Below are 20780 nucleotides of genomic sequence, written 5' to 3'. Positions count from 1 at the left end.
AGACTGATGGAAAGGATATCCCACCATGACACTGAACCCACCAACGTCTTCGGTTTTCCCCTTACTGCCATCCCCATTTCTCTCAATAGTGTGTCTTTGATTGGTTAGTTGGTTGGTTTTTATCTCCCAGGCTAAAAGTTCAGTCATCTTTATTCCCTCTCCTTCATCCTCTATTCTCTATTACTATGTCCCTTTCTTTCTTCCTTTGAAATGTCATTTCTTGGATTCAATTTTTCATCCTCATCTGAGTCTTGGCTTTTATCACTCTACTTGGAGATCAGCACCTCAGCTTCTTAGATTATCTCCCTGACTATGGACCTCGCTCATTTCAGTTTACTTGACATAGACAAGCATCAATAGGATGAGCTTCTAAAACACTACATTTCAGGTTCAGAGTGATTAAGTGACTTATTCAGTGTCATCACGGCCACAAATAAAAGAGTCAACGCAGAAACTCAGCTCTGCCGCCCTCCGAAGCCTGGATGCTCTCCCACTGACCCACGGGGACTCTTCCTCTGACACTGAAAACCCAGACAACGCCTGTCTCACCAGCTCCGTCGCTAATGAAGCAACTGGCTCCCTGTCCCCACAGGCCTCTAACCCTCCACAGAGGAGCTCTTGCAGTTTCAACCCCACCAAAAGCTGAGAGGCCTGATCCACTTGAAGCTATTACAGAATCCCTGAGAAAGCTGCTGAGGAATTCCACGTGAAATCAGCGTTTGGCCGGTTCTACGTCCCCTTTCCCCAGTTCTGGTAACAAGGTCCGGCTCCAGGCCCACGTTCCTGTCTCGGTTTAGTGCTCAGTACCCTGGGTCTCCTGAGGATGCGGTTCTCTAGAGAGGGAAACCCACGGGCCCTCAGAGTCCTGCCTCCAGTCCCCGTCGCTGGGTCTCCCGCCATCAGTGTCCAGCTGAGCGGACACTCACCAGCATGAGCTGCCCTGCCGTCTGGCTGCCCGACACCCGGGTACCTGGGTGTCCAGGTACCTGGGTCTGCTCCTCTGATTTCTGGTTGCAGCAACTTTGCTCTTTGCTCAGCTGCCTGTTCAGAACCGGAAACCTGCCTAGGCTACTTCCTGTGGCTCTGCACACTTGTCAGATTTTCCCTGTTCCCAAATGAGTCCCAGGTACATTAGTTTCCACCATTCTCCTGCAAACCATATAGCCCAGTCAAATTTTTAAAAAATAAAAAAAATAAATCTAACTCCTCTCAAACTCTGGTTCAAAACCCCAGCTTCTTTCTGAAGCTGGCAAGCTATCTCTTCCCCTTTCCCGGCCCAACTGCACAGCGGTCCATCAGCACCACGTGCCTTGTGCCCGTGGCGGGGCCAGGCTTGGCCGCCAAGGAGCGCTACGTGCGTGGGCGCAGCATGTGCTTCGTCAACGACAGCAATTTCCACAATTAGGACTCAGCTTTTCAAAGAAAGACACATTTTTTCAAAATATCCCATTTTAAAAAAACTAAAAGTCAAAAATCAGCCCTCAGTTGGCATGAGTTTATTAAACAATAATTCATAGTTAATAAATTTTTGTTTATCTGCATTTACACTTCTCAAATCTAGTTTGAAAAACTACAGCTCCATACAAAACCAGAAATACAAATTCAGATCTCTTTATCATAATTATACCGCCATCTAGTGTCTATCAACAAGAGAAAATCGTTTGCATAGCTGAGAAACCACAATATCAGTGAAAACAGTTCTAAATTAAGGATTGAGTGATATAATTTTCGTATGTCTAAATCAGGTAATATTTTCCAATAAACAACAGAAATGTTTCTGCATTCAATTAAAAAGAATCTTCCAATTCTGAGATTACAAGCATTGTCCTAAAAACATTGAAGGTTTCCAACAACAGGAAATGGGATACCAGGTTCACAAGCAGCTACTTGAAAGGAATAACACAAATATATTGTTTAAGAAGCCTAAAATTTATTTTTTTTTGCGATAGGATATGAGTGCATAATTCATCCTTAATGTGAACCATTTGAAGATTAGCAATAAGAGGCTAAAAGAAATGACAAACAAGGAAAATCAGGCTTACCTGAAAGTGCAAGATTATTGTCCATATTAATCCTAAAGTCAATTTGGGGTTTCCATCCGTTATGTCATCATTTCGAATATTCACCAATTTCACCTGTTTTATATGGGAAGAAGAAAGAAAACAAATTGTTTTCCAAACTATCACATGACTTATCTTTGCCTACAGAAAAATGATTCTAAATTATACAAAGAAAAAAATTGAATGATTTGTTTTACCCCCTCTCTTCACTCTTTTTGGATTGCAAATTTTAACACAGAATACCCACAAAGAAAAATGAGTATTATTTTAGTTTTGTATTCTAGATCAAGTAATAAAACTACTCATTTATCGAAACTAAAACACAACTCAAGTGAGAAGTCTTAGATACTTGAGAATTTTTAAATTGGAAATATGCCTTTAAAAAACATAAATTTTATTTTACAAATAAGTAGAAAATTATTGTGAACCATAAAATAATTCTTAAAATTTTCTCACACTTCCTTCACAAAGGATAAAACAAAAATTAGCATTATTTTTCTAGTTCTCTATCCTAAACTATTATCAAGATAAGTAACTATATGAGTGACAGGACATATATTATAATATATGATATATCATAATCAGACTTAAAGCTTATCAACTGTCATATTATGCATTCAGAAAAATAATCATAATGATGACATCTAACATTTACTGCCTGGATGGACCAAAGAATTAAATATCATGAATGGAATAGCAAAAATTAAATACAATGATGTCTAACATTATACTTTCCGGATAAAACACTGCCAAAAACATTTTACATCAGGACATATAATTAACCATGAATCGTTCTGGAAACGTCTACTAGAATTAAAAATAAGGCAAATACCAATAGCATTTAAAATATTTAAGCACAGAGTATTTACTAGAATGTAATAACTAAAAACATTTAAGTAGTCATAGTAACCTAAACGAAGGACTAATAAAAGACGGTATTTCCCTCCCTTCCTTTTCCAACTCCATTAAAAAGCAAAATTGTTGCTGCCTCTGATTTCCCATTATTTTCAGCAACTTTCAATTCTCCCAAATTTCTTTCTGTTCAAAGATTACCAATGATTTGGTTTATCCCACTATAACACACAATGCTACCAAAGTCAAGACCATACCCAATGTGTTCATTCTTTTCCAAGATTTCTTCTGAAACCTTAAGCCAGTAGGAGACTTGTCAGAAATGTTTTATTTTTAACCACTTATGAGTTACCCAGTATTATCTACTTATTTTTTAAAAAACTATTGCCTCATTACTACTAAATATTAAAAATACTTAATTTTTTAAGTATACACTGTTTTTTATAAAAATAATTTTATAAACTAAGTATAAAAATGAAGACATTACCTCCCTACTGCTAAGAACTGTCCATAGATGTTCTTAACATTCTGTCATTAACTCCCTAGACGAAAGCACTCTAATTCTGACAGAAGAAAAATCGGTAGCTCTTATTCAATTGGAAATATAGCCACTTATAATACCTCTAAGACCACATCTACTATTAACTGTTCTTTCTTTGGAGCAAATGTTTAAAAACACTTCAAATCGTCTCACAAAAAAGCACTAATATGATTACAATTCATAGTCAAATTTAACCTTTTCATTCCCGGCACATTTCTGTGTAGATTTACTCAGTCACATAGTTTATATGCTTACAGGCTTTGAAAAGTATCATACCTGGCGTCTTTTCAAATAGTCAAGTGCAATTTGTACATTCTGTAGTCTGTGAAAACGCATCCGACCTTTTTCTCTGGGCTAAGAATAGAAAAAAAATGGGTATAAAAAACACTAGTTTCCAATACCATTGACCATGCTACATTATACTTACACTAAATATATTATATAAATATACATTATGCTCATCCTAACATGTCAAAGCAGTATTTACTGTTTGGATAAGTTCATTAAATTTTTTAAAGATAATTCTAATTTTTTTGTATGATCTAAGATTGAATTTAAACTACTAGGGATATTTTTCAAAACATGTTTTATTTAAACAGCTGCTTTACTCCCAATGTTTTATTTAAATAAAGAAAAAGAGAAAATACCATAGATCATATAGATTTTTTTATATTCGCTAAACTACAATTCTAGCCTACAGGTATTAAGCTATAGATGCACAAGAAGAATTAAATATCATTCTCCATTTTCCCTTCTGAACTCTATTATGAAAGTGATTTTTATAATTATATGTGTATGGCACATACAGGGAAATGAGGTAAAGTAGCATGCAATTAGTATAAAGATCACCAAGAAGGAGAAAAATAGTGGAGTTTTACTTAGCCATGATGGAGGAAGGGAGAAAAGCAATTAAAGCCATGTAATATATTTCCTCTTTATTTTATTTTAACCTTTTTCATAAAATCCCCTGGACCCTATAATACTCTTACCCTGTTTGGGGATGGACATGATTATTTAGTCTCAGGAGAGCTGACAAACCATCACTCCTGTCCTTGATACTGTTTCCCTTCAGAAATGTGGCAAGTTGGCGGAAGGCAAACATAAGGGAACAGAGCTGGGGAAATGCTTAAGAAAAATACACAGAGTGGAGCCGAAGTTTACCACATCAGATCTCCCAAAAGGGAAATAAAAAGGAAATTGATAGCTTAGCTCCTACAGTAGGAATAGGTTGCTGAAGCCAAAGGCACCTTAATAAAACAGACAGCACACTACAGAATGGAAAATTAGGTTCCATATAACAGGTAGGAATGATGCTGATGAATTCACACAGTGGGTCTGAAAAAGGCACAGTTTCCGATGAAATCAGGGGGCGCTAGGGATGGAGATGGCAAAAGCAGCACCCTGCCTTGCAAAGGTGGCTGCAGGCAACTAAGTGTCAGGGAGGTGGAGCAGCTCTGTGAGTTCTGGCAGGACTCCAGAGTTTAAAACCTTCCCCTTTCTAAGTAAAACGAGACATAGAAGGTAGGTAAAGAATGGCCATCAAATACCTATTGCCAACAGGTATGATTTGAAATATAAACCTAAACATTCAATAAATTTCCAGGAGTTTCTTCAAATGAAGCCATAAGTATTTGCCACATTTGAAATATAAATTCCAGAAGTAGAGTCAATTTGCATAAAAATTAGCAGGGTAGTTGTCAAGATGTCCGTAACTCTATAAAATCCTTCAGCTAAAATGCCATCTTATCACTTTAGGGCTAATGTTCGATTACCATGCAGTGCGCAGTAATCTACAAATAAATGTAAAGAGAAAATATTTCCTTTGTTCAATTTCTTGGTACACACAACATCCACTTCACTGTGGGGTTTGGTCCTTTCTACGGTTTTCTCAAAAGGAGCCCGAACCCGTGGGTTACCTCTCTATCACGTTAGCGCTCACCGCACTGTAACGACTAGGTTAGTCGAGTTATGGGGGCCGACACCTACCCCCTTATCCTCATCCTCCACATCCTCATGCTGTTCATATTCGCATGCTTCTGTTGCACTCACCAATCGTAAGGTCTTCAAAAAATCTCGCTCCCTTGGCTAATGAATATAACAGACAGAAGATAGGACAGCAAAGACACAAGACAGACCAGAAATGAAAAGAAGAGCATGAACAGAACATAATGAGGGAGAACAGGTAACCAAGAAGGGGGAAGTAATGTTCACAAAAAAAAAAGGAAATGACACCTGCGAAGTGGGTTAGACCATTTTTCGGAAAGCGATGTTTATTTCCTTGCTCTTTGTGAGTCTTTTAATATGTGATTATACTATGCATCCAACTTCTGCTAAGCAAACAATATAAATAAATAAATAAACCCAAATGTAAAAAAGAAAAGAGCAAGAACAAAAACAGTATTTTAATTATAGGACTGATTATATAAGCAAGGTAATCAAAGTGCTTCGATCTCCCAAACTCACATCATTCGAAGTCTGAAATGCTTAGGTTTTCAACCAGAACTCTTACTTTTCAGTCAGAATTTGGAGCTCAAAAGAAAAATGGTGTAAAAATCTGGAGAGTCAGTGCTGAAAATATACGAGTCGTGTGCATATGTTCTTCAAACTACACTGAGAAATGCACAACTTACCAAGGTGTCCCCTGAAAGGACCTCTAAAAGAGAGATCAAGTTGTGTCCATCTCGTAAGTCTTCATAGAGGTCGTTCACATGTTTTCGGACCTACACAGAGAAAAGCAATTTAACGTTTGGTCCTGGTACCCAGGATCATCTTTAATACTCAAGCAAGAAAGGGGCCAAAGTAGAAAACATTTCTTATATGGTATTCACTCCTACAGCGATTTTTAAAATTTTTATTCTCTTACTACTTAAAAACTAAATTTAAAGCATAAACAGTAAAATGGTAATTTTCAGATTAATAACTCATAAAAACAAATAGAGTTATTAGGTGTCTTAATACATTATATAAATATAAGCCTGGACAAGTACATGGAGTTACACTTTTTAAAAACATAGGTGACACCCTGACCCTATTGACTCCTAATATAACAACTGGAGCCAGCTCACGAAGAGAGGCAAGTTTTACACCCCCAGTTGGTCTTCCTACTCTCTAGAGCACAAGATCCGGGATGCAGAAGCACACACCCCCTGCCCATGAATTCTCTCTCTCTCTCTCTCTCATCCTTTTTTGTTTTGTTTTGTTTAATCCCTCCGGACAACAGTGTGGCATTGGGGGGAGGGGGGGAGGGTACGGGGCGGGGGGTAAATAGGATGGAAGGAGATCTGACTTGGGGTGGTGAACACACAGTACAGTAAAGAGATGCTGTGTTGTAGAATTGTGCACCTGAAAACTACATAATTTTGTTAAACAGTGTCACCCAATAAATTCAAGAAAAAAAAAAGCAGCAGCATGCACTCCACACAGTTAAAACACAGATATAAGAAGCTGGGTGAAGGGTACTACTTTTGAAAGCTCCTGTGAGTCTATAATCATTTCCAAAATAAAAAGTATTTTATAAATTCACATATGTGAGATTGGAAGATCTCTGTCCAAACCGTCCTCTGTACAACAGGGTTTTCCTAACCACATTATCACTAGCACAAAAATAACCCTCAACCCAGAATAAGTTCTTCCTCCCTTCCACAAGCCGGATTTAAGCTTGTGATTTTAGAGCTCAAATCACCAAAGATTTCCCAAACCTCTGTTCAGTCTGCCAAGTAGGCACATGTCCGGTAAGTGCCCGGCCTCCTGAACCCACACTACCCCACCACGTCCTGCCAGAGTCACACTACATACACGCCTTACTCCACTTCCTATGTCGTTCCCACTCCCAGACCGTTCAAGGTGGGATGTGATTCTCAACACTTACTTCACAGGAAGACAATTTCCCAACCTGCTTTGCCAGGTTGAACTAAACCTCCTAAATCAGGGGGACTTTCCAAAACAAGGTGTCATTTTTCCCCATATTTATGCAACAATAAAGAAAAATTAAATTAGTTTATATAATATGTTTATAAAAGGAAAATAATAATATTATGCAATCAAAACTTAGAAAAAAGCTTAGAGAAAGAATGTAATGAAGGGAAAAGAGTAGGAGACCAGCATGCTAGTCCTGCTTCTGCCCCGGGTCCCATAAGCTCTATCAGCTGCCTAGGGCTCTAGGCCTCAATTTTCTCATCTGCAAAGTAAAAATTTGAAAACAAAAGGCCTCTGTTCAAACTAGAGAACATTCTATGATCTGAAAATGAAGTTATATTTTCAAAATACAGTGTATCTACTTAAAAGAAAATATGTAAAATGGAAAGCTGTTCTTAAGCCTTTTGGCCGAATTTCTTAAGAATTTGGGGAGACACCCAGAAACAGACTAATTTCACATCCGTAATGGTTGAAAAACTTCTGAGGCAGTGGTTGTCATGTAATCCTGTCTCTTTTTTCCTATCTTGGGTGATTATTCTCCTGGTCTACAAAAGTACTGCAAATGAAAAAGGCTACATAAGTATAAGGTGTTATCATCTTGAACATTCTATGAGAAACAAATGTCACCATTATCAACAACAATAAATAAAAATACACACATGACAAGTTAATACTATGTGCCTGACCCTGTGCTAAGACCTTTTTAAATCTTGGTTCACTCTCCTCACCACAAAAGAATGAGATAAAAGAGAATGTTAGTTCAAAATTGCAAATCAACATTATGAGAAAAAAGTGTTAGTGGATGAACTGAGAGAAAAAAAAATAATAAGGTCCTGGAGAAATATTGATATTTTGAAATTTAGGAGAAAGAAAGGAAGGAATTAAATAGTTAGGCTGACAGAGAAAAAACAGAGAAAAGCTTTTTATTTTGTCCTGAGTCTGAGTCAGAGGCATCTGGCCTGGTAACTTTCCTTCACAAATGACTCCACTAACTGCCAATAGCCGTAACCTTCTGTTTTCAATTTTTAATAAAACAGCCTTTCTTCTCATTTTGGGTATTTTCTCCCTGTGGAACAAAAAACTGACAGAATAAATAGTGCTAGGGGAAGTGATGAGCAAAATAAAAGCACTTTGGAATACTTTGGGATTAAATTATATAATGTGAGTTACATAATAAGGAGGAGGCATCATTTTCTATATTTCATACAATTCTCCCAGAATCTCACAGTGCTTTTTAAAATGTGCATACCACCCTGTGCCTGCAGTTTACCCCTAGAGGGCGCCAAACTTTTGCTTAAGAAGAATATCCTAAGGAAGGTAAAGAAAGTACCTACACAGAAAACAATGGTGAAGGGTGTGGGGAGAGAGATTCTAAACAGGGTGCTGGTGATGCTGTCAGAAACAACATGTATTTCAAATTTATCTTTGAGGAAGAATAGAATAAAATAGATTATGCCAGTTCTGTATCATTTGAATGACTTAACTAACTGCTAAAAACACTAGTCTAGAACTTTTATTGTGTTAACTTGTAATTGTTCGGTTTTATCCAGGCTAAATCAAATTCAACTTTAAAGATAAGATTGTTGTCTAGCTAATTATTTAAAGTTTAAAACTGCCTTTTTCAAAAGTCTGACTTTGTAGTGGTTGATGTTAATCCAGACAAATTCGACAAAAGTTTTACTTTCTATATTTAAACATGTTGCTACCATATAGCTCCAGTTCAGTTCAGGTCACTAAATAATATTTATTGACCATCTGCTATATGCCAGGAAATAATTTAATTTCTAAGGGTACAAAGATGAATCACAAGGGAGTGTAACCCCTTGAAGCCTGCAGTCTGAGACGGGAGAAATCCAGGGAGGAAATTTCAGTGCAGAGTAAAAATACTCAGAGCATGCTCAGGAAGCGCTGAGGAGCTTTAACCACGTCTAGAGTAAGATGTCCTCCCAGCTCAGACATGAAAATGATCCAGGTGAAGGGAAGAACAAGAACTAAGGGAAAAGACAAGGAGGCATGCAACTCTACGGTGAGTTCCGGGGAGGAAAGCCGTCCTGTGAAATCGATGACACGGAGAGGAAACAGGAGGCAGGAAAGGTGGATCCAGAGACATGGCGGCTTCACCCGTCATTGTAAAAAGCTCAGAGTTTTTCTAAGCAAAGAGAATCACTGGCGGCTTTTTCTCAATCGTTTTTATTTTTCAGTTACAGCTAACATACATATTATATTAGTTTTAGGTCTACAACCCGTTGATTAGATATTATATAACTTAGTATGTGATCATCCCGGTAAGTCCCATATGCGTTTGACATCATACATAGTTATCTGAATATTATTACATTTCTATGTGTACTTTATATCCCAACGACTATTTTGTAAGTACCAGTTTGGACTTCGTAATCCCATCATCACCTTTTTCACCCAGCCACCCCCAACCTCCATCACATCTGACAACTGTCAAAATGCTCTCTGTATCCCAGGCTGGTTCTGTTCTGTTTGTTTATTTTGGTTTTTAGATTCAATTGTTGATAGATATGCATTTATTGCCATTTTATTGGTTTGTTGTTGGGTTTTTTTTTAATCTTCTTCTTCTTAAAGAAGCCTGTTCAACATTTCATGATGAACATCTTTGGCTTTAGCTTTTTCTTATCTGGTAAGATCTTCATCTATGCGTTAAGTCTAACTGATAGTTTTGCTGGGCAGAGTAATCTTGGTTGTGGGTCCTTGCTTTTCATCACTCTGAATATTACCAGAATAAGGACATAGCACTTCTGATCAATATATATATATATATATACACATAAGATTTCATGTACACTATTCTTTTGAGCAAATACAAATCACAAGAAAGCTGCCCAGGGCCCAACCTGTACACAGTAATGGAGGAAAGGTCCCTCAGGAAAAAGCACACTAGAGAGGACACGCACAGGTAAAATGCACACAACCTAGCACAACAGCAAGAAGCAAAGTATCAGGAAGGATTCACAGTCCTCTCTTAAAGAAGTCCTCCGTCTAAAGGACACAGTATTCTGGAAAACAACTGGCTATCTTTAGAAAGGAATATAAATAATAAAAGAAGGCTTGTCCCAAATAAGATCACCTCATTGCCTTGCATAAATTCAGTCAAGAGAAGGGGGACAGTCAGCTTCAGTGAAAATGAACTGAAATGATTTTCAATGCTTTTTTTGTTTGTTTGTTTGTTTAAAACAAATACATTCATAAAAAACAGGCTACCAAATTCTCCTGGGAGAGTTCCTTAAAAGTTCTATTTCAGAAAATAAATAAAAATAACCTATCAATATAGTACCATTATCAATTATTGATGTTTTTTAAATATACAGAAATGCTTAAAAACAATGTATTCTCTTAGGTAGTTGCCTTCCCTGAACAGTTCTGCTTATTATAAATTTATCTCAGTACTATTTAAGAGTTGTAAAAGAATAAAAGTACAGCTCAAACTCCACCTGAATGACCATCAATTCTGTACCAGTGCAGGCTACGTATGATGAGGAAGCTTTCTCATGGGGAGTGGTAAAAAGGTGGTCCTGTTTTTTAGGCAATATGTCAAATCATCATTAAGGCCAAATATAATGAATATTTTTTACTTTTATAAAGATATTTTCATACATCTTAAGGCCCCAACCTTTTTTGGGCCACGGACCAGTTTAATGTCAGAAAATATTTTCACAGATCGGCCTTTAGGGTGGGACGGATAAATGTATCACGTGACCGAGACAAGCATCAAGAGTGAGTCTTGGATGTAACAGAGGGAATCTGGTCATTTTTAAAAAATAAAACATCGTTCAGACTTAAATATAAATAAAACAGAAATAATGTAAGTTATTTATTCTTTCTCTGCGGACTGGTACCAAATGGCCCACGGACCAGTACCGGTCTGCGGCCCAGGGGTTGGGGACCACTGTCTTAAGGTATTAATGAATAAAATAATGAAGCGTTTGAAACAAACCAATGTTGACCCTAGGCAGTACAAATATCCTTCTACCTCTAATGGATCCGATTAGTTCTTTGACAAAGATTTCTCTTTTAAACTTTCAGGTTGACAATCTATAATCAATTTTAAAAGTCTTTATATTACTGATAAAAACCTCATTTCTTTCATTTGGGGGCATGTAGTCATGGTGTCACTTAGGTATTTTTATATTCTCTTCTGCCCAAATTCATCATTGTCATAGGAGCATTTTTAAAAGGCTATTTCAAATTTAAAAAACTTTAAAGCATTTAACTCTTTTCTGTAATAATTTGTTTTGGGTTTGGGGAGGTTAGTTCTGGTCTGGTTTGGTTCAGGTTTGGGTCCCCTACCCTGCTCTTCCTTTTTATCCACAGGAAGACAGACAAAATCTATTTTTGCATGTGTTTTTTCCTCATCCTGCTGATCTGTATAGATCTTGGTGTTGAGCAGTTATAAATAATGTAACTAAAAGCAAAAGATAAATTCAGAAATCAATTACTTTGCATACTGATTTCTTTTTTTCTTGTATCTGCCCACTGTTTTTTAGAATTAATTTCTATTAAAGATGTTGTCTGGACAACTCCACACTATAATGTCAAACAAAGGAGCACTAGTTTATAAAGATATCAGCATTGGCGACTTCCCTGGCCTCCATCTTTCCTTGGGGCCAGGGAACCTCGCCGGGCAGGATGTGCGCTCTGTACTCGATAAAGCCTTTTGTTATTCCACACTTGGTGGCTCCGAGCCCTCTTCCTTCCTTCTCCGCGGGGAAAAATACCTTACATTTTGGTGCAAAAAACCTGGGAGGAGTTGAAGTCAGCAAGGACCACTCCTCTTCCTTATCCCCTCCGAGAAAGAACCAGGAGAAAGAACCAGGATCTCCAACCTTCCACCCACTTCAGCGCACGGTGCGGTAAGTCCCCTGCCTCCAGCCTTCCTCTCAGTTCTTTCCTCTGAGACTCCCTGTCCGAAACCGTAGCTACATCAGGGAAGTCTTTTCTGTTCCGAGTGAGTGTGTACTTGCAGAGATGTCCCGAGCATATCCACTTTACCTTTTACATCTGTGACCAGACCTTGAGATTTAGGACGCTAATATTCAAATCTGACCACTCCGAGGACTGAGGGCGCCTGTGGGGCACAGGAATCTTCCTCCTTAAATAAGAAGAAACTGTTCTTCTCCGCTGTGGCCAGGCCACAGAACCCACTCAATTAGCCTCCTGAAGGGAATTTCGGTGTTAACACCCTCACCAATTTATCGCCAAAAAAGCTGGGAGCTGATTGGAGATCTGTTACATACACGGTTTCTAATTATTCGTGCACCGTCCTTAATCTCTGTGCCGCCTGTTCCACTGCGCAGGCTTTTTTCTGGCCAGAGAAATCTCACCTAAAACCTCTGTTCCTGATCTTTCCTTCTCCACGGACTCCCAACTCTCTCTCCCTCCTGTCTGACCCCCGGGGGCGCCCCTCTCTCGGGACTTCTCTGGTCCCTCTGCGGACCTCTTTTGTGCTCAGGTCTCTTCCCTCTGAGAGCCTCCTCCCCTCCCTTCGCAAAACCCGTTTCTTATTCACCACTACCATCTCTTTCTCCTCCCCTGCTGGCCAGGGGCCCCTCCCTTCACTGTGTTCTTAAGTCCCTCCTCCGCCAGGCCATTCTCAGCCTGGCATTGGCTCTTACTATAAAAAAAAAAAAAAGATATCAGCATTACTCATTCTATCAAGTCTTTTTTTTTACTTATTTTTTTCTCTTTTTAAGTGAGAGGAGGGGAGGTAGAGAGACAGACTCCTGCATGAGCCCTGACCAAGATCCACCCAGCAACCCCTGTCTAGGGCCAATGCTTGAATCAATAGAGCTATTTTTTGCACCTGAGGCTGTAAGAGGGGAAAAGAGTGAGAAGGGGCAGAGGGAGGGGAAGAGAAGCAGATGGTCACTTCTCATGTGTGCCCTGATTGGGGATCGAACCTGGGACATCCATCCACATGCCGAGGTGATGCTCTATCCACTGAGCCAACCGGTTAAGGCCTTATGTAGTTTTTCAAAATTAGAGGGTGAGAAAGATTTTAGGTGAAACTACAAGATGGTTTCTGACCAGAGTTCTGTCACTGAGCCTAAACCCCAGTAATAACTGACAGAAAGAAACAGTTCTCGCCTTTTAAAACTTCTTCAAATACCGTCCTAGCTTATCACTGAGATAAATCTATAAACTATGACTTCAAAAGATCGTGGTAAGTACTACTCTATGAAGAGCAGTTTTCAGTAATAGCATCATGAAAAGAGAAGGAATCACTAATTATCAATTTTACGCTTACCTCTTTCCCATTTCTCTCACATTCTCACAACTTGGGCAACAGAAATATAAAGCTGCAGAAAGTGGGGATTTGTCATCACCTGACACTTCTAACAAATAATAATGTAGTCAATGAAACTAAACTTTGAGATAAACATAAATGTAACTACAGCAGTGTAGGAGACGAATATGAAAACTGAGAGTTCTGTTACAGTAGCTCAGTTCTACATACTTACACACGTGAGCTCATCTGTGCCAAGTCCTAAAACAAACAACTAAACGTAAAATCCATCTGCTTATTATAGACAATCTAGACCTACAGCGTCAAAGTTCTGTCCTTCACTACCCACATTTTAAACAGAGCCCCCCATATTTTTCAACTCTAGTTTTAAGTCTTTTTTTTTTAATTATTTTTATTTATTTATTCATTTTAGAGAAGACAGAGAGAGAGAAAGAGAGAGAGAGAGAAGGGGGGAGAAGCAGGAAGCATCAACTCCCATATGTGCCTTGACCAGGCAAGCCCAGGGTTTTGAACCGGCGACCTCAGCGTTCCAGGTCGACGCTTGATCCACTGTGCCACCACAGGTCTGGCCAATTCTAGTTTTTATTGAAGTTTTGAAACAGAAATGGGCAAACTTTTCAATGAAAATCACACAAAATTAGTCTAAAGGACTTTTTACTGATTTTATTTAAATTATAGTCATTACCAAAATTCACTAGTTTTTTAAAAATGTATATTTCTTCAATAAATCCCCTCTAAAGATTCTCCAGTAAGCCTGACCACTGGTGACAGAGTGGATAAAGTGAAGACTGGAACACTGAGGTCCCAGGTTTGAAATCCTGAGATTGCTGGCTTGAGAGCAGAGTCACTGGGACCCTAAGGTCACTGGCTTGAGCAAGGAGTCACTGGCTCAGCTGGAGCGCCCCGGTCAAGGCACATATGAGAAAGCAATCAATGAACTAAGTTGCCACAATGAAGAATTGATGCTTCTCATCTCTCACTCCCCCCCCCCCTTCTCTTTCTCTCTCTTTAAATCAATAAAAAGTTCTCCATTAAGGTCATACCAATGCCATAGATCAGGTTCAGATTAATTATAAATTGGAGATGCATTCAGGTAAATATATTCAGTTTCCATATGAAAATAAAGGCAGCTTCTAGGATGGAGCAACCTATCAGTCATTCGCCTCTTAATGCCAGGTCACTTTATCAGACTAAGAGAGAGAGAGAGAGAGAGAGAGTGTGTGTGTGTGTGTGTGTGACAGAGACAGACAGAGACAGAGAGAGGGACAGACAGGGACAGACAGGAAGCGAGAGAGATGAGAAGCATCAATTCTTTGTTGTGGCTCCTTAGTTCTTCATTGATTGCTTTCTCATATGTGCCCTGACCGGGGGACTACAGCAGACGGAGTGACTCTTGCTCAAGCCAGTGACCCTGGACTCAAGCTAGTGAGCTTTGCTCAAACCAGATGAGCCTGTGCTCAAGCCGGCGATCCCAGGTTTTGAACTTGGGTCCTCCGTGTCCCAGTCCGACGCTCTGTGCTACCGCCTGGTCAGGTCAGACTGATTTTCTTAACACCTATGTAGTACCTGTATTATCGATTTTAAAGACGGGATAACGTGGGGAGGGATGGCTTATTGGAAGCAATGTAGTGAAACAGCATGATGGGATTCCAGAGTGAGAGCTCTGACACTGAGAAGGGAGTGGGAGGACCCGGGGCAGCTGGTGAGTGGGGCGAGAAGAGTCTAGGAAAGGGATATGAGGATGCGATGAACAAAACTTGGAACTACTTTGCAATTCTGATTACCATGATTAGTGAATACTTCTGAGCTGAATCATCTCCTTTGGGGCTTTCGTCAAATGACCTATAGTTGTCAGTGCCTGACTCGTTACACAGTGATTCTGCAATTAAGTGAATACAGGTCCCAAGCAAGAACCATCCTTTCTCCTCTGGCAACATATAAAATGCCTTTTATAGCAAAGCTGTTTACGGGGGTAACATAGCTATAGTCTGAATACATACACATACACACACACAACACACACACACAAATCAAAGAACCAACTGAGCCCTCAAAAAAGTAACTTCGCCTACTGCAGGGATGTAAGTCTAGTCTAGCACAGCCCGTCCTCAATGGAACAGTGAGCTGCTGCTGGAACGGTTGCAACATAATGAGTCAGGCTCCCGGCTGGGGAGGAAGCGAGGTCTTCATGGAGAGGACAGAGTGCTAGGCAAGTCATAAAATCCACCCGTGGATAAGGCTCCAGCAGTGGTGGAGCTGGCCAACACGGTATCTTCTGGTCACACGCCATCATGGGCACTTCCTGGTGTCCCTTTCAGAGCATTATTTGCCTAGCACTAAAGACATGACCACAGGGTGGGGATGACCTCAATCTCTTTTTAAGTCTCAAGGACTGGGGAAAATTGACAGGGTCTCTTATTAGCATATTTTACAGTTTTAAAGCCTTTATAATACTCTTAATACTTTATACACAAACTAACTCACTCCTGTTTAAACATAAGCTCATTTCCTCAAGTCCGTACAAATAAACCACTGAGAACAACTGGTTGTATCCTCTTCGTTAAACCTTTGAAATAATCCAGGATTATGATCAAGACAACTGTCACAGGGAGATGAACACTATAACTATTTTTAAAGACACCCCCAGATGATGAGATTCCACCGGCACTGCTAGAATTCTTGCTAAGGCTTAACACCTCTTCCTGTTAGTTTTTAACATTTTTTGCTGCCTTAAATTCAGACGAAACTCCAAGCTCCCGGCAACATCCCTTACACTTTCTGAACCAAAACCACTGTAAAACACATTGAGAGACTGATATGCTCTCATAAAATTATACATTCAGTTTTATTCCATTGATTACTTAATGAAAAAAAATAAACGTGTTACTATTAATCTCTGCCACAGAATTACACCTTCTGGAGGAAGACTGAAACTTTCAAAGATGCTATCAACTTTTTCAGCAATAACTTCTCAAGGACATTACAATTTCGCCAAATCTCCAGATTCTAATCTACTCAACAGAGATCTGGGCCCATTGTTTATGGCTAGTCAGGAAAAAAAAATTGCCACATTTAAGTCTCACATGAAAGCCTAAAACCCAAGGAAAAGTTATGCTGTCTCCAGCCCCTGTTACTTATGTTTCACTAAGAGTAGGCTTGAGCCAGGTTAACACCTGGCAAATCGGAGGCTACATTTGCAAAGGTGAACCACAGGACACAGCCTGAGTGCGCCTCAACAGACACGGGTCCCAGCAGACGGACAGAGGGGCTTCGCTGCTGATCCCAAAGCTCAGAGGAGCTGAGGAGAATGTCAGCTGAAGAGATGAGGCCACATTCCCAAAACCGCCGCCACCGTCACATTCTCTGCTTGCACTCATGCTGTTCCTTCCACCCAAAGTCCTGTTCTGTTTCAATTCCTCCTCCGCCTTCTGAAGTCTCGCTTTTCCTTTAAGGTCAAGTTTTAATGTCGCCCAGGCTGTGAAGCCTTCCCTCCTCTGCACTCCCATATTCCCTTGGCTTATACCGGGAAACCAATCACCATTTTCCTTATAAAACAGTTTTATATCTAAGGGGAAGCAGAACTTGCCACCCCCGAATATGCCTTTTTTAAAAAATATTGATTATGCTGGTTATTTTTACGAGATGACTCAGGAAAAATCTTTAAACCTTCTCTTAATTGCCTAAAAGAATTCATATAGAGAACCTGCTCCCAGAAAGGAGCTATTATCCTAGATAACTATATTTAAATATAAACTAAGTGTGACAGACAGGGAGAAACCAACAGTCTTTTAAAGTCTTCTCTGTGTGCCATTTATAAAGATGACCCAATAAACATTTATTGCCCAAACATGTACTTCCTCATCTCCATGGAAATTGCCTTCCTACCCTCTGAAGTCTCAAACCACAACCCCCCCCTTCTCCTTAGCTCAAGATGGCGTCTAAGCCTTAACCACCTGTCTCTGGTCTCATATGCAGATGGAAACCCTGCTTATACACATAGAATAAATTTGATCATTTTCTCTTGTTAATCTGTCTCATGTTCATTTGATTATTAGTCCAGCCAGAAGAACTTTAAAAGGTGGGAGAAAAATATTTTTCTTCCCCAGCATGTCCATGAGGTCCATAATAAGCCATTAGAAGGACAGGGCCCCGTCTTAAAATCTCATTGTAAATGTCTCATGCTGTTCACAATACCTTTCTGACAAGTAGATATTCAAAAAAGTTTTGTTCAATAAATGAAAGATTAGTCATCTGTGACCCTAGCCAGCCATGCCCTCAGCTGTGGGCCCTTAGGTGTCTATCCGATAGTCTAACACACAGAGGTAATATGCCCATGTCTGCATGCCAACTTTTCTAATTATTTCTCTTACCTATATAAATTAGTTTGGTAAATGATTGACAGAAAGGTGTTCAGATAAGTCAAATTTCAATGAACTTAATAATGAACCCAAGAAAAAATTTTCAATAAAAATAAACACACAAATTAATGAAACAAATACAGAATCCAGAAACAGACCTACACACATTTATGGACTATTGGTCTTTGACCAAAAATACAAAGGCAATTCACTAGAGTAAGGATAGCCCTTTCAACAAAGGATGCTAGAAAACTGACTCTACATGCAAATGAACTCAGGTGAACTTTTTGCCTTGAAATGGATCAGAGACCCACTGTCAGAGCAAAAACGACACAATTCTTAGATGAAAACATAGGAGTAAGTCTTTGTGACCTTGGGTCTGGCAAATGTTTCTTCAACGTGACACCCAAAGCATAAGTGTTCAAAAAACCCCAATAATAAAAGGGCATATACTTCAATTTAAAAATAGGGAAAGATAAGAATAGACATTTCACCAAAGATAAACAAATGGTAATAAGCACATAAAATGAGGCTCAGCATCACCAGACATTAGAGAAATACAAAAGCAAAACCATGAGACAGCATTCACACCCACTAGGCTAGCCAAAATAAAAGAGACAGACAATAACAAGTATTAGCAAGGACTTAAAGAAACAGGAACTCTCCCACATTGCTAATGGAAACAGAATACTGCTCAACCACTTTGGAAAACAGTTTGGCAGTTTATTAAAATGTTAAACTGGACTTACCGTATGACCCAGCAATTCTACTCCTGGATAAATATAGCCCACAAAATGAAAGCATATGTTCATACAAAGACTTGCATGGTTATATATTTACAGCAGAATTGTTCATAACATCAAAACCATGGAAACTATCCAAATGCCAATCAACTATTATGTAAATAAACAAAATGTGATATATCCGTAGAATAAAATACTTGACAATAAAAAGGAAGGAAGATACGTGCTTCTCTACGTGGATGAACCTCGAAAACCTTATGCTAAGCAGCAGAAGCCAGACACAGAAGAATCCATATTGTATCATTCTACTCATGTGAAATAACCAGAAAAGGCAAATCCACTGAGACAGAAAGTGGACCAGTGGCTGCCTAGGGCCAGGATGGGGGTGATGACGGGGATAAGGGAAACGGGAAACTTAGCACAAGGGTTTTTTAGGGGGAGGGGTGATGGAGATTTCTAAAATCAGACTATGGTGATAGCTACATGATTCTGTAATTTAACTAAAAATTGTTCAACTCTACACTTAAAATGAGTACATTTTACAGTGTTCAAATCATATCTCAATAAAGCTGTTTTATTTTTTTAAGTGAGAGGATGGGAGATAGTGAAACAGACTCACGCATACGCCCCGACCAAGATCCGCCCGGCAAGCTGTGTCTAGCTAGAGCCGATACCCAAATCAGCCCAGCTATCCTCAGCACCTGAGTCAGATGCTAAAACCAAAAGAGCCACTGGCTGTGGGAGGAAAAGAGGGAAAGAAGGGGGGAGGAAGAGGGGAAGCAGTAAATGGTCATTAATCCTGTGCGCCCTGACCAGGAATTGAACCCAGGAGGTCCATAGCCAGGTCAATACTTTTATCTACTAAGCCACCAGCCAGGGCAATAAAGCTGTTCTTAAAAATATTTTATCACACTCCCTTTGAGAAAGAGTGACAGCACATGGAAAACTTTTATACTCATCACAACTCAACAAGAATTAATAATAGTGTCCAAATAAGAATGTTAGACTATTCTAATACAGGTCAGTACTTAGAACTGAAATACATTTAAAAGGATGCATGATTTGCATTTATTAAAAAAAAAAATTTCCTTTGGGTGAAGGGTATACAACTCAATCAACAGTTCAAATACTATAGAAATGTTTACCTAAAACCTATGTACTCTTATTGATCAATGTCACCCCACTAAGTTTCATTTCTAAATAAACTTTTAAAAAGTTTCAAAGATAATCGATTGATACTTAAAAGAACCAATCATAACTCGTAGCTGGAAAAGCTGGCAACGCCCATCATCATAAAACCTTTCATCTAGACCAAAATGAAGCTATAGTAAGAGGATGAAAAGCAGCGGAGGAAGCAGTCACATTCAAACGATTACCAAGTGACCTAATCAGGAAATATCTAATGTGACTGAAGAAATATTTCCTCAGCTTTACAACAAAATCACTTGCTGAACTTTTATTTGATGTGGCATTTGCAATGGATATATCTTTAAAGACCATATATATCTTGAGTCAAAGAGGATTACCACAGAAATAAAACTTTGCCTAACTAGTAAAGTAACATACTAAACTGGCCTTTTCAAATCTTGTGTTAAGTAAATCAAGAGGGAAGCTCATTCAGAAAAGCAGCTGGGCATAAAATTATATCCACAGAAGCATAGCTGGTCTTATGCATAGGGGAAAAAGCCACCTTTCACCTTTATAAAGGGGTTTAGGGAAATACAAAATGCCATTCTTCACCACTAACGTGAATATATGCAAAAGTGGATCCTAAATATTATACATACAAAGTCTCCCCCTGAGACAAAAGTAGGCAAACTTTTACTGAAAAGAACCAGAGGGCAAACATTTCTGTCTTGAAGAGCCATATGGTGTGACAATTGGTAAGTGAACAAGAGTGGTGGCTAAGTGTCATATAATTTCATGTATAGATAGTAAATTTTGAATTTCACATAATTTTCATGTGTCCAAAAATATTATTCTTTTGATTTGTGTTCAGTTCTATAAAAATTTAAAAATACATCTCAGCTCATAGGC

General features: G+C 39.0%; 1 protein-coding gene across 11 annotated transcripts in view; it reads right to left on the bottom strand.

Annotated features, from left to right (window-relative positions):
- The window catches only part of DST (dystonin), a 502743-nt gene that overhangs the window by 238520 nt on the left and 243443 nt on the right, over nucleotides 1-20780 (bottom strand). For 10 of the 11 annotated variants that reach the window (XM_066359129.1, XM_066359143.1, XM_066359142.1 and 7 more), the window contains 3 exons: nucleotides 6084-6173; nucleotides 3730-3807; nucleotides 2043-2135 (listed from right to left, as the gene is read on the bottom strand). In XM_066359129.1, the coding sequence (XP_066215226.1) occupies nucleotides 2043-2135; nucleotides 3730-3807; nucleotides 6084-6173 (261 nt within the window). Of the gene's footprint in view, nucleotides 1-2042; nucleotides 2136-3729; nucleotides 3808-5502; nucleotides 5539-6083; nucleotides 6174-20780 lie in introns of all 11 variants that reach the window. The other variant, XM_066359128.1, reaches the window with a different exon arrangement.

The sequence above is a fragment of the Saccopteryx leptura genome, chromosome 1 (genome assembly GCF_036850995.1).
Source record: "Saccopteryx leptura isolate mSacLep1 chromosome 1, mSacLep1_pri_phased_curated, whole genome shotgun sequence".
Lineage (NCBI taxonomy): Eukaryota > Metazoa > Chordata > Mammalia > Chiroptera > Emballonuridae > Saccopteryx > Saccopteryx leptura.
Note: the sequence above shows the minus strand (reverse complement) of the source record. Positions and strands in the feature narration are given on the sequence as shown.